Genomic DNA, 13,968 nt, shown 5'->3' on the forward strand with positions numbered 1-13,968 from the left:
CGATTACTAAATGCACGCCTCTTGTTCCGACCTCGCAGAAAATAAAAATTACCAAATGTCTGTCCGACGAAACAACTCACCTCAGCACTACCTCGTATTAGTATTGAGAGTCACCGCATCTCCTCATTTAAAGGTCCAAATAATCCGGTAGTTTCCCACTTCCTCCAAAATCACAATCATGTCTTTCCCACCACCACCAGTAAGCTCAATTGACTGGAGTGATATTGGCTTCAAAGTCCGAGAAGGTATAGCTTCAACACCCCGCCATCCGATCATATCTATTACTGACAATAGACCAACCCAGTCAATGGCCATATCGAGTCCCATTACAGCGTCAAGACAGGAGAATGGTCGTCACCAAAGTTCATAACGGACCCTTTCCTCCGCCTACATGGGATGGCACCAGCCTTGAACTATGGCCAACAAGCATATGAGGGTCTTAAGGCATTCCGAACTCCAGATGACAATATAACCATCTTCCGCCCGAAAGACAATGCCGCTCGTATGCAGCATTCATCCTCTTTTATTTCGGTCCCACCCGTTCCTGAAAACATATTCATGGAAGCTGTTCATGCTGCTGTATCTCTCAATGCCGAATATGTACCTCCACACGAGACCGGTGCTGCTATGTACATTCGTCCTCTTATATTCGGATCTTCCGCCCAGTTGGGGTTGAACCCTCCTGAGGAATATATGTTCTGTGTCTATGTTTTACCCGTCGGTGTATACCATGGGGTACATCCAGTCAAGGCACTTATTCTAGAAGACTTCGATCGTGCTGCACCTGATGGAACAGGAAGCGCAAAGGTCGGAGGTAATTATGCTCCAGTACTAAGATGGAGTGAGAAGGCCAGAAATGAAGGTTACGGAATTACACTACACCTTGACAGCAAGACCAGGAGTGAAATTGATGAGTTTTCCACATCTGGTTTTATTGGTGTCAAGAAGGATGGAGAAAAAATTACAGTTGTTGTTCCAGACAGCAAAAATGTCATCAGAAGTATTACCAGCGACAGTTGTCTTCAGATTGCCAAAAAGAACGGATGGGAAGTTGAGATTCGGCCGGTAGATCACTCTTTAACGCTCAAGTTTCATTAGTTACTAACTCCTCTGTTTAGATCAAATACGAAGAGCTACCTGAGTTCTCCGAGGTCTTTGCCGCAGGAACAGCCGCTGCTCTTGTTCCAATCAAGTCCATTACAAGAACTTCTCGCGATGTCACAACCGAATATATCAAGGCGGACTCAGAAGAGCCAGGTCCAATCTGTGTCAAGGTTCTCTCCACTCTTAAAGGTATCCAACAGGGTAAGATTGAGGACACTTTCGGCTGGAATACAAAGGTTACTCCAGTAGATATCAAAAAGTACTCAGAGGCGGAGACTAATGGAACTAATGGAAAGTCCATTGATAATCTGCCGTAGACTTTGACATAAATCAAATAAAAAGAGGTTTTTGAAACAACGATTTGTGCCAGCCATCCGGCCCCTGAGGAGGATTATCATAGCCTATGAATAAACTACCGCTGACTGTATCGCTATTATTTGCCCACAACTTGGCAACACTCTGAATTGATAGTCTTACTTCTCAATATTCAGCTTCTTTCCAAAGCTACTTGATTTTGTCTTTACTCTATCCGGATAGAAGCAATTTGGCTCATATCGCCACACCCGATGGCAAGTGCCCAATCTGATTACTACGCATCTTCGAGTTTGTACAGTCATGACCCATCTTCACCATCTCTGTGTACCAACACATCCTGCTGTGTAGGCCCGATGTCGCAATTCGGGTTTCATCGAAATCGAGCGTGTTATTGGTGTACTCGTGGTAGACATCAAAAGTGTATGTAACGTCATTTAACCTCGTGTGTACGAGATTACACTTTCGCGTAGGGAGGTATTAACGTCTGAGACCCAATTCATTCTAACCTGAGGTTTTTCTCAAGTCTCGGTTTCATACTAGGGTAGCACCACGGTCACAATCAATCTAAGTTTCTTTCGTGTATAAATAAGTTAGATCTTCGAGAGCCTTGCTCTTGTACTTATTTTTTGAAAAAAAAGCTAGAAACTCGAATTCTACCGATGGTTCGTTTGAATTTTTCAATTTGTTAGAAACAAAATCTCTTTAAACATTTTCGTGAAGTAAGGTGTTCCGATAATATAGGATGTACCTTAGCTAAAAAAATAATAATATTCTTAATTATAGTAGAAAACATCTGTTATTGAGGATTAAAACAAGAACGAGAACTTGTACTAGAGACTTCAAGTTCTCGTTCACGGTAAGGCCCTGTTCACTCAGAACTGTGTTTTTTCCGTTCTCGTTTTTCTCCAGGGTTTATACTAGGTATATATTGAATCTATTCTTGTTTAGATTATAAATGGGTTAATTCTTTAAGTGTCCTTACAATTAACTAACCTATTAGAATAACCATAATCGAAGCTTTTAGTTCTAAGTAAACAGGGCCAAAGTTAGAACTATCAAGTAAATCTTAGTGAGTTGCCCGTGTGGGTCAGGGTTTTGTGTAGAGTATAAATACACTGATGCCTCAAAAGTGCACTTTCAACTTTCTCGGCTAAGAGGTTTAAATGGCAAACCCTAAAAGCTAGATTTAACAGATTTTCTTCTTTTACGTCCAAAACGTCTGAGAACAACTCGGCAGAATAGAGCCATTTGACCAGTATTTCAACTATCTACGCGCGAGAATCCACCTAATATATTTCGTTCCTATTTGGTCTGCGCTGATTGTTGAAATGATCTCTCATAACAAGTGAATGGAACATCGGAAAAGCCCTTTGTACATTCCAAATTTTTGGATCATTATTGGTTTTGACCGCAATCTTTACGAACACATCTGCTCCTCTTAATTGAGTTAGGAAGATGAACCACTTATACAAAATGACATATAGGTACGAACATACTCGAGGGTGACTTTTGGGGAACCATTTGCAACAGGTGGTGCGGAATCCTTCTTTGCCATCTTATTTGGCTCTGGGGTAGCAGGTGCTAGTTTCTCGGTTTTCTTATTTAACTGACTCTTATTTATCATATCGTATTCTCTTCTAAGCGGTTCAAAGACTTAGGGCTGAGGAGAGTTGAAGTCGTAGCAAGACTACGTGAGAAGGTGGAAGTAGGAAGTAGGATTAAAAGTTGGGAGAACAGAATCCCTAAACTTATAGTTGTAAAGTAGGGCCAAGATTTATGACCTTACCCCAATACCCGACTTCGCAATGTTTGAAAAAGTGAATGGCAACAAATATTTAAGTATTCCTTACTTTCAACATAAACATTTGTTTATTTTGGTCAAAGACAACTAAGTCTCGCAACAACTAGGCTGAACAGGATATATACTTGAAGTTATAGGGGAACAAAAACATACTTATGATACAACTTCGGATTGATATCAGTTATGGTCAGCCTATAGAGGACTAAATGGTGTAAAAAAGAGGACCCAAACAGTGAATTGCACAACATGCGTAAAATTCTTCGAGGCACTGGAGGATTTCAAGAGATATATTGTTTTTGCTACTTAACTATCACAATGTATCCAAAATCATCATTGTTTTGGCGAGTAGCCACCGATAAGCGGATTCTCTTCTTGGTGAAGAGTGTGTTCATCTCTTCCCAAATTCGAAGAGCATCATAGTCATCAGGCATCTACAGAAAGACAAATAATCCACAAGCTTCCTACCTGATAAGAATCTTCTATCCCAACTTATACCTGTCCAATCTTATCGTTTCTTGCTCGAGGCACCTCTAGACCGGCCAACGATCCGTTTTTCTGAATCTTTCTTCCGTAATCTCCCTTGTCTTCCCACAAGTTCCGCCACCAACTCGGGCGGAAAGTACCCATCTCCAAATATCTCCGGCGGCATGTTCACAGTGCCATCCGTACACATGTTCAACACGGATTCTCTCAGCATATCTCCTTCCTTTGTGTCCTCCCATAGCCATTTTGGAATAATCGCCGGCAGATCTCTTTTCTCTTTCACACAGTTATGGAACCTGACGAAGGCAACCCTTTGGAGTCTCTCAATCTCCAATTTCTTGGCCAGGAAGTATACCAAGACTAGCGTAGGCAATTCGTCGTTGGGGTCGTGAGGAGTGTTGGATGGAGGAGGAAGAGGAAGCGATTTGTCTTCGGTCAACATCCACCTCTTGAGGGTAAGAACTGCGTCCTCGGTCGTTTTTGCTATTTGGTAGACTTTTTTGATTTTTTGGGGATTGCTAGGGGTGTAGTTGAATGCGCGGCGGAGAACTGGTGAGTAGTGAGTAGCGACTGATTTGTTGATCGAAATGTCTTTGTCGCGGCCTTCAAGACCGATGACACGGAGGACTACCTGCTCGGTGGGGTCTGCGTTGGCTAATTTTGCAGCCTCTGATTTATTTTCTGGTTTTCGAGGAAGTCTTTGAGGTTGCTTCTTCCCATACCTTGCAAAGTTGCTCATGAATGATTCTGGTCCAGTCATTTTTGGATCCACGTTTAAGTACTTTGACTTTGGTTCAGAATGAGAATTCAACAGCTTTTTGGTCTTGGAGGTAGTGTGCAGAGATTGACGTTGGCTTCCTTCCGAAACTTCGAGATTGTTGAGTGCGAGGTCTTGTCTGTTGACATGTTCGTCTGCAGTTTGGTTTTCTGAATCTGGTTCATAATTCGAGTCGGTATCCATCTGACGTTTATCCTCTGAGGTAAATAGATGGTATGAGTCCTTATCGAAATTTGGATGGCTGTCTGAGGTCTTGTTTTGTCCCTGAAAGTCTGGTGTCTTTAAACCATTGTGCCGATCTGCAGGCGAGTTTGGGCTTATTTGATTATCATCTTTGGCTGCTTCTCCCAGGTCTTCCTTCTGACTCTCATGAGAAATCTGGAAATCTTCCATGGATACGTCTTGTTCATCCAGTTGTGATTCACCCAATAATTTTGCCTGCCTTGGCTGCGATTCCGAGGCCATCTGCTTCTCCTTGTCTTGCATAGAGGTTGCGTACTGGTTCTGGTTCTGCTGCTGGCGACGATTGAGACTGTGTGCATCGTCGACAGCATGGCTATGATCTTGGTCTTGCGGAGCGCTAGTACTAACTTCTTCATCTGGAGGAACATACCCCGGCGTCAACGTCTCCATAAGGCTGACATAGTCCTCTCGAGACATGTTCTCGACATTTTGGGTTTGATCTTGAGTCATACTACTGTCTGAGGGATGTATCTTAACTAAGCGACTGTATTTGTTGATACTGGTTCTCGTTGGTTGGGTGTGATGTTCAAGTATTAAGGATGACAGAATAAAGCTACTAGACCGATTGAATCATCACTTTTATACAATCCCCTCTGCCCTTTTCAGTTCTACTTCACCAACTATCTTTAACCCAAAGGTTCGCTAACTTGGGCAAAACTAACTAAGTTTAAACTGAATTAACATTTCACAATTCAGTTCACGAACTTTTGACAAAATAACAACTTAATGGATTCTATTCTTTGCTGATTTTACTGTTCCAGTGGGTAAATGGTCTGAGTTCCAGCTGAACACCAGCCCCAAACCCCTGTTCACTGTATTTTCACCACCAATCCACCAATATAATGAAACAACGAGTCTAAAATTTCACTGTCATTGTTTTGAAATGATACAGCTTACCACATAGTCACATGAGAATCCTCCAACTTCGCTCATGTTTATCTCCGGGCTAATTTCATTGTCATCAGGTGCTAGCTGTGGCTATGTCAAGAAGTCTCAAAGGCTATTTGTGATAAAGCCATCACTGTCGTACATGGATTTATGATGCCTATAGAGACTTTCCGCTATGATCGTTTGCATATAACATTGATCGAACTAATAAAGAGAAGGCTGATTTGTGGTCTAAATAGAGCGGTTTGCTAACACGCAATCGCTTGGAAACGTAATCATCGCCTTCTTTCTTTACGATTAAGTAACAAACTATAATAACATATAAACTACACAAAGCCTCGACGAAGTTGAGACATTATTGTCGAGTGTGCCAATTCCAGGTTTCACTCATCAACCTAACCCAGGTTGGTGACCCATTTTCTCACTAACGCACTCCCCCGTCCTGCAATCCCCTGGAGTAAGTATTTGACCACTCCAAATCATGAAGTTCTTGCAGAAAATTCCCACTCTTCTTCGAATGTATGGCTGTATTCATGTAAAATGACACGCAGCAAAGACGGTCTGACTCTATCTTACAGCTACATGGTAGGCGACTAAACTAACAATCGATACGTCGTATATAACAAACCGCACTCGAAAAATTAACTACCGTAGCTATTTATATAGTGAAAAGAACCTTCTTAGACTAGGTTGTTCCCAGAACTCTAAAAGATAAGTGAAAACCGTTGGTTAGCAAAAAGTTGATTTGATTCTAGTATAGGTAGTCGAGCACATTTCAGCTAGCTACCAATGCTGAAACTTGTGTCCAGTAAACCACAAAAGCTCTTATGCTTTCTTAGACAAGTCATGGTGAGAAACGCTAAAGTCGTAAGAATTACTCTACTGCAGGAAACATAAAAGAGTCATACTCCGGAAATGGCAAACCATAGTTCCGTATTTGAATCGGTGTCTTACATATCACAACGTTGCAGAGCGTGTTCTTTGTCGATCAATGTAATTTTTCCTATCAATTTTCCCTCTTTATATCTAATTGTTTGTGCACGAGGGTAGAGGATGCTTGAAGTTATGTTCTTTGTCTGAATTTCTCATTTCTGTGGTTAATTCCTAGCCGGCAACCAGCCAAACAAAAGCTACTTGATGCCAGAATAAGCTTTTCCTATTCAACATCCCCCTCATTCTTCATTTTCATAAGACAAGTCCAATATTTTACCAATCAACCACTAGTCATCAATCCTACAATCCTTGCTAATCGTGACCCATCAGAAGCCATCAATGTATACTGGCATCCCATCTTATACGCCAAATATCCACGGCCAGTGTTTCGACTCGTCAATTCCTCTCCGAGACCTTGTAATGCTTAACAGACGCCTCCCTATTCAGCCGTCCGCTTCGTTCAGGCGAAATAAGTGTTCTCGCCCTCTCAAACATAGCCACCATCATCTCCGTCGGAATCATATGAGGTCTATATGTCACCACAGACCCATCAGCCTTCAAGTAATCATCTCCACCAATTCTATAAATTAGCAGAACAACATCAACCACATATCTACGAAGAGGACTCCCCTTTCTAGTCTTCTCCCAAACATCGAACAAATCTGGCAGTATCACAAGTCTCGACTCTTTCTTGACCTTGATCATGACTTCCATGCAAGAGTTTTGAAACGCGGGCATTCGAAGCTCGTCACCGTAGATCCAAGCGCGGATCAAGGGTTCCATCTCTCGGAAACCCTCGTTATCCTCTTTGAATTGATCGGGGTCGATTTTTTGCGTGTGGATCCATTGGACGAGAATATCTAGAACGTCTTCGGCGATGCCAAGAATGTACACATGGCGTATGCGTTTACTCTCGCCTTCTTCATTGCTGCCTACTTGATTGTCGCCTGCTTGGCTTTCGCTCTCGAGGTTTTCGCTTTCCTGACTGACGCCCTCCCGACTTTTATCTTCAATAATACTCCAATATTCAGGGACGTTTTCTTTTTCGGGGAAGGGTTCATTGATCATCGCGCTCAGGACCGGGGAATAGCGAGATGCGAATTCTTTAGAGACGAGGAATGTCTTGGCATCAAGCCTCTCGGAGGCATACAGAGCGACAACATCATTGAGACTATAACATGTTTAGTCTACGTTCAGGAATGATTAACTGCTTACTTACTCGAAATCTGGTCCATTCATCTCAGCCTCCGTCGGGTGTTTTGGGTGCACCTCTTCTGGAGGCATTTCTCTGGACGTTTGTTGACCCATTGCCGCCTGAGTGTTGTTGTAGAATGGGAAGTTGAGGTTATCGTTTTGTGTTTGTTAGAGGTATAAAGTGGTAAAGAGTTTTACTATCACTGGCTAAACGACAAAAATTATTCTGCAAAGAAGGTTTACATCACATAGGAAGCAAAATAGTTGGCAACTTATACCTACACATCTGTTAAGAGACAATAGGTTTGACTCCGCCACACACTAGTCCGCTCACTTGTTCGTAGAAATGAAGCTTCTCCGAGGCTGTTATAGAATTCACTACTAATTAAGCCAGTCAGCCTATACTGGTAGATATTCATCTATCAAGTGATGATATCGGTGAACTTTATGAAATAGTTCATGTGGGATTCCATACCATCTAGTTTATGAAACTTTTCAGTACGGATGGGCGTGAAATTAGACTGAATTAAATTGCTTAGCGACCTCATGATCCACTTGTGCTTGAAGCAAGGTTAAGTGCGCATCTGCATCAGAAATAAACTCTCGTGTCGCCGGTTGTAATTAGAGGAAAGGGCTTGTATACACCTTAGATAGAACAAAAGCTAAGCTCTCTCCACTTACGTCGAAGATTCCCATTTCACTTTACACTTAGCCCAAGAGTATGCTATCTTAAAAATGCAAGAATAGTTAATTTTTATTCAATATCTCTCTTATTCTTGTGATTGGTATCGCGCGTCTACTATCCTGTCAATTGACCCCTAAACATCGCCCCAAAGATACTCAAAGGCCTGGGTAGTAACGGCCCATCAAAAGAGCTCAATCCCGGTTGCGAACCTGTCTCATCGACCCGTGATTCGTAGCCATTTTCCCACCATCATTTTCTTTCCCTGACCTTGAACTGCTCAATAGAGGTCTCTAGATTGAGTTTTCTGGCCTGAGTAGCAGATATCACAGACCTCGCCTCCTCAAACATAGCTACCATCATTTCTGGTGGTATGAAACTTGGTTCAAAGTACGTAATCTTTCCTTCTTCCGTCCCGAGCTTCTTGTCGACAATTCCCCACGTAAGAAAAACACAATGTACTAAATCAACCCGTAGCGGACTGCCTCCAGAAGTCGCGTTCCAAATTGCAAAGCAGTCTGGGAGAATAACAGACTTGTACTTTTTGATGGCTATCATCGCTTTCATACATTCGTTCTGGAACGAAGGCATGATGAGCTCATCGCCCAAGATCCAAGCCCACGTTAAGGGCTCTAGATCATAGTAATGATGAATGACCGGGTGCGGCTCAAATTGATCGACTTCAATTTTTTGTGTGTACAACCATTGGACAAGGATGTCTAGCACAACGTCCGTTGTGCTAAGTTTATAACTTTGGGTTTCGCCTTCGAGAAAGAGTCCATTCAATGCCGCATTCAGAACTGGAGAGTAGCGGCACACGAAGTCCTTGTGAACAAGTAACTTTTTGTCATTAGCACTCTTAGAAGCATACAGAGTGACGAGCTGTGCTGGGTTCCTGCGTTCTGTTAGCTGTATGTTCAAGAGTCGTTGAGAAGGTTTTTACTTGAAGTCGGGTGCCTTCGACTCCTTGGGTGATGTTTGTGACTTTGTCGCCAAGTAACCTTCTTCTTTTCTGGCCTGTATCTCCGCTGTTGTCTTGGTGTTTTGGACCTGTTTCTTGGCCGGTACCCTGGATGCTTGCTGACCCATATCTGCTTTTGTTATTGTTGAAAGAGAATAGCGAAAGGGTGTGTTGTCTTGACTTCTCGAAATGACTTTGACTTGTTCGATGAACAATGTTCAGAGAATGCATGTGCAGAATTGAGATTGCTCTGCATGTAGTATTTATAAAGCAGAAAATAGCTGTTCAAGTTATTGAGCTTCTCTTCGAACAACTCAGCCACACACTAACCGTGAGGATTGGTTCTCTAGTCGGTGAAGCAGCTGTGAACCTGGTGCGAAATTCAAACCCAGCCAGCCCCCAAAGTTAGCAGAAATTCATTCTAATAAGTAGCAGTTCTGATGAAATTTGTGAACCGAGCTCTCATGCAACTTCATTACTTCATTCTTGTTCTTTATTGGGAATTTCTTCTTGGTCGAACGTGCGATAATTGCAGCAGCAGCATCATAAGTCAAACAAAGAGGAAGAGGCTTTTTTACCTTTTCACTGCTGTGCCAAATCTTGAGGCTTTGTAAAGATGTTTGATGTTGTCATCAGAACCAATGCAAACAGAAGGTAACAGAAGGAAAGTGAAATTCGTTGAGACGCATATGCCCATTTCGGTCAAAGTTGGGAAGGAACGAAGGACGTGCTAAGCTTCATGCCAATAACTTGATCAATTTTCGCGGATGAATACCCTACTGATCACTTACTAATTCAAGTGACACGATGTTGTATCTATACATACTTGGCGAGACTTATCAAGAAAACAGTAGAGGTCAAATAATTGTCATGCTACCCATTTGCCATTCGCAGTACAGTAACAGGCTATCATCCACCATATCCCATCTTTTCCCATATCCCCATCTTGGTTACCCTACCCCATCATCGGCATCTGATCAATTCTTAGTCCTCCCAATCATGATTGCAGTTCAGAAAAGGTACATGAGTGACCTGATCCCCACCATGTCAAGAACATTTCCCTAATCGTTAAATTCCTCAGAATCTGCGGTATGCGGCAAGTGAGACCATCATATCCAAAGAGAATTCAGGCAGCTGTAGCATGGCTGTTCTCCCGAGGTCTGCGTTAGGTCCTTGTAGCATTTCTGCAAAGCTTCTATCGAAGAGCTCGACGGTGTCGGCTTTGAGGGGATCGATGTGTCCAGGCGAGTTGTAGATTTCCGAGATCACAGAACACATAAGTTTCTCTTCTCTTCTTCTAAGTATTCTTACTCGGGCTGTGAATTGTTGTTCTTCTTCTTCTTCTTCTACTTCCTCCTTCTCTTCTTCTTCTTCGAGGTCAGCAACCCACAGGCCATAATCGAGGCCAACCTTAGTCAGGTCATAGCGAAAATCTCCCCTTGCTCTCTCCAACAATCCTGCCGCATCGTACATATCAGCTAAGATGTAAACTGCCATTGCATCTCGTATGCGCTCAAGGTGTGTCATCAAGGGAGCGCATCCGGGGGTCGAGTAATGAAACCAGTATAGAAGAATCTTAACATTGTCTCGACCATCACAGGATCGTCATCATCGAGATGAATAACTCCAGTCTCTGCCTCCTATCAACGTTAGTTTGGGGGAATGAAATTGGACAAGAGCTACAACTTTGAATCCTGGCTTGCAAGCAGCATTTAGGACCTTCGACTGCGGACAGACGATCACACGGTGGACTTTCCAAGATCTCACACCGCAGGTGATAGTCAAATCAGAGTAAGTAGCATCGTCAAAGTTCCTGTCTGAAAGTCAGCTGGGCTCAGATATTGTGTTGAAGGAGACAGACCTTGTGATGCCTTCCATAACGCACTTCAAGTGATTTTTCATTCTTGAATATGCCTTTCTACCCCTCTAATAAGCTATGTCTTGCACGGTCGGATCCAGTATTGTGTGACATATAAGTTACTACAGATCGAAAAGAAAGGAAGAGAGATGGTATTATATACCACTGTTTAATCTTATGTTATTAGATGAACAGCCGATTCTTATCATGCTAATTCAGCGGATCTTTCCTACAGCGTCTACCTCACTAACAGTGAGATTGGCTAATTCAGCTACCACTAATGCGAAATGCAATTACGAACATTAGTGAATTTGAAAGTGAGTATACCGCAACACGCTTGATTTCGACGCATAGTCATCAAGGTTGAGCTGATTTATTAACAAAAGTTAAAAAGTTATTAATAACGACTCTAGTAACCGCTATTTAAGTACTCTTACGCCGAAACCCTCTTAGAACTTCTTTATTCTTAACTATATTCTAATAAATAGATTTTCCCTAAAATTTAATAGAGGGTTCTAGATAGTATATACTCTAATTTCTTCTATTCTTAGTTAAAAGTTATCTATCTATCTTTAAAAGTAAAAGAATAACTAATATAATTATAGATTCTATATACTAGTATATTATTTTTTACTACTTATAGCTATTCTTCTACTTAATATCTATCTACTAAGACTTACTAAAAAAAATATATATATATAAAACTAGAACATAATATATATAGTCTATTAATAAAATAAAAAATATAGTATATTAATAGTAAGTTATCTCTATTTATACTTCTTTATTTCTATACTAATAAAAGCGAGAAGATAAGAATTAGTATTAGGCTAGAAGTAGAAATAAGATATAGAAGATTTAAAGGTTTTATAGAGGGGTAGTAGGGGATAAAGACTCTAGAAGGAAAGTAAAACATCCGTAACTCCCCTTAAAAATCATAAAACTATAATATAATTTAGGTTTAAATCGTAAATTTCATATCCACATAACTATACACAAAGGGTATCCATCTAAATATCTACAAAGAAGAATTCAAACGCTCGCTCGGAACTCCATTCAAACAGCTATTTCCTCCATCGCTGCACGCAATTCGCTCAGAGTAACAACATCGCTATTGTGACCGTTACAAGAAGACCGAGGGTTGGTGTGGTTCTAAGGTGTGAGGTTAGTTTGTTGTGGTTGAAAGGAGGAGGAAGAAAGGTGGTGTAAAAAGGTGAGGGTGGTTGGATAGTGAGATTCCTGACCAGCAGAAAGGGAAAAATGATTAAAGAGATCAAATCAAACATACCTTCCCCCCTCACTCTTCCCCGTCTCCGTCGGCGTAACCGCACTTCCACTCGTCGTCGTCCCTCCCACCCCCGCAACACCACTCGTCCCCTCCGCAGCCAACACCGCCGCATTTTCCACAGCCGTATCCCCTTCATCCCCCTGCACCTGCCCCTGCACATTACTCCTATAAAACCTATCCTCGTCCTCCCCCTGAAACCCGACATTGCCTCTCGGCCAATACTCACAAACCGTATACCAGCCCAAGCCCTTACAATTCTTAACCGCACAGCCGACAGATGTAGTGTCTTTCCAGACCAGCTGCGTGAAATGTCCTGTTTCGGCGGAGAAACCGCCGGATTTGAAGTTAAAGAGCTGTCGCTCTTGGCCCCAGAGGTCGATGGCGGATGTCGCGTTGGGGGGGCCGGCGACGAGGTTTTCGCCTAGGGCGCCGTTCTGGATATGTGTTAGTATTTGATTTTGGGAGGGAAAGAGGAGGGTATGAGGTTAAAAGGGGGAAAAGACAAGGGGAAAAAGGACATACCGAATGCTTAAACGCACACCCCTTAACCCAACTCCCCGCCACCTTCGCACTAGTATCATTCCACACCAGCGCACTCGCATTATGCTGTCTTCGATAAAAATTATGCGCAGCGAGTACATCCTGTTGAAAAATATTCTCATCTGTGTAAGAGGTAGATCCCGTGGAGGTGCCTGGGATAACTGCTTTGCCTGGATTCGGCACTGGTATGTTCGTTGGGATAGATATTGGAGGGAGAGTGGCTGTTGGGAGAGGAATCGTGATGATTGATGTTATGGTGACGATTTTCGGCATGGCGAGGGCGCCGGTGAGGAGGAGGAGGAAGAATGGGGATGGGATGTGCATTTTGAGGGTGTGAGTGGGCATTCGTTTCGTGATTGTTCGCCGTTCGTTAGTACTTCGTTCGTTCGTTGGTATATGTTTTCAATTTCCAGAATTGAAATCCTCTTATCTCGTTTTCGTTAATCTTTCTTGTCGTTTCGTTTCGTTTCGTATCGTGTTAAATCATATCTGTATCCCTCAAATCCCCACGGGGGACCTCAAGTCCTAATATCCCCTCCCCTCAAAGAACCCCTAAACCTGCTTCAGTCACTCCAACAATAAACAAGGTCTTTGTCAAATCTCCTTAGACAAAAACTCAAGCACGTCGACGATCTTCGTATTCCTTTGTTCTCTCGGGACTCATCCCATAATAAGCAAAGCCATCCGAACAAAGCCCAGGCGTGATATGAGTGACAACCCCATTATAAAACTCAACAAAGCCCCCTTGTATATTGCTATTTCCAGCTCTTCCATCACAAAGAAAAACCAGGTTTACAATCCCAGCCTGCACATCAAAGCCATTGGACCACCGTGAGTGGCGCTAAGCAGTAGTGTGACGTAGTGCGCAGGGCGGATTGTGGGGTTGGACATTTGACAGGG

General features: G+C 42.5%; 6 protein-coding genes across 6 annotated transcripts; 1 reads left to right on the forward strand and 5 right to left on the reverse strand.

Moving 5' to 3' along the window:
* Nucleotides 1-178: 178 nt before the first annotated feature.
* Nucleotides 179-1,421, forward strand: GLAREA_00267 (D-aminoacid aminotransferase-like PLP-dependent enzyme; the record flags this gene model as incomplete). Its single annotated transcript, XM_008085027.1, has 3 exons — nucleotides 179-245; nucleotides 305-1,065; nucleotides 1,119-1,421. 3 exons carry the CDS (start codon nucleotides 179-181, stop codon nucleotides 1,419-1,421), a joined length of 1,131 nt encoding a protein of 376 aa, XP_008083218.1.
* Nucleotides 1,422-3,725: 2,304 nt separating this feature from the next.
* GLAREA_00268 (uncharacterized protein) lies at nucleotides 3,726-5,141 on the reverse strand (the record flags this gene model as incomplete). Its single annotated transcript, XM_008085028.1, has 1 exon — nucleotides 3,726-5,141. One exon carries the CDS (start codon nucleotides 5,139-5,141, stop codon nucleotides 3,726-3,728), a length of 1,416 nt encoding a protein of 471 aa, XP_008083219.1.
* A 1,800-nt stretch (nucleotides 5,142-6,941) lies between these two features.
* Nucleotides 6,942-7,853, reverse strand: GLAREA_00269 (uncharacterized protein; the record flags this gene model as incomplete). The annotated part of the gene is made up of 2 exons (XM_008085029.1): nucleotides 6,942-7,716; nucleotides 7,765-7,853. The coding sequence occupies 2 exons, from the start codon at nucleotides 7,851-7,853 to the stop codon at nucleotides 6,942-6,944; spliced, it is 864 nt and encodes a 287-aa protein (XP_008083220.1).
* Nucleotides 7,854-8,673: 820 nt separating this feature from the next.
* Nucleotides 8,674-9,510, reverse strand: GLAREA_00270 (uncharacterized protein; the record flags this gene model as incomplete). Its single annotated transcript, XM_008085030.1, has 2 exons — nucleotides 8,674-9,316; nucleotides 9,365-9,510. 2 exons carry the CDS (start codon nucleotides 9,508-9,510, stop codon nucleotides 8,674-8,676), a joined length of 789 nt encoding a protein of 262 aa, XP_008083221.1.
* Nucleotides 9,511-10,459: 949 nt separating this feature from the next.
* On the reverse strand, nucleotides 10,460-10,879 carry GLAREA_00271 (uncharacterized protein; the record flags this gene model as incomplete). Its single annotated transcript, XM_008085031.1, has 1 exon — nucleotides 10,460-10,879. The coding sequence occupies one exon, from the start codon at nucleotides 10,877-10,879 to the stop codon at nucleotides 10,460-10,462; it is 420 nt and encodes a 139-aa protein (XP_008083222.1).
* A 1,455-nt stretch (nucleotides 10,880-12,334) lies between these two features.
* GLAREA_00272 (PR-1-like protein) lies at nucleotides 12,335-13,392 on the reverse strand (the record flags this gene model as incomplete). The annotated part of the gene is made up of 3 exons (XM_008085032.1): nucleotides 12,335-12,392; nucleotides 12,529-12,962; nucleotides 13,051-13,392. 3 exons carry the CDS (start codon nucleotides 13,390-13,392, stop codon nucleotides 12,335-12,337), a joined length of 834 nt encoding a protein of 277 aa, XP_008083223.1.
* Between the last annotated feature and the right edge of the window lie 576 nt (nucleotides 13,393-13,968).

Source organism: Glarea lozoyensis (genome assembly GCF_000409485.1).
Source record: "Glarea lozoyensis ATCC 20868 chromosome Unknown GLAREA3, whole genome shotgun sequence".
Classification (NCBI taxonomy): Eukaryota; Fungi; Ascomycota; class Leotiomycetes; order Helotiales; family Helotiaceae; genus Glarea; species Glarea lozoyensis.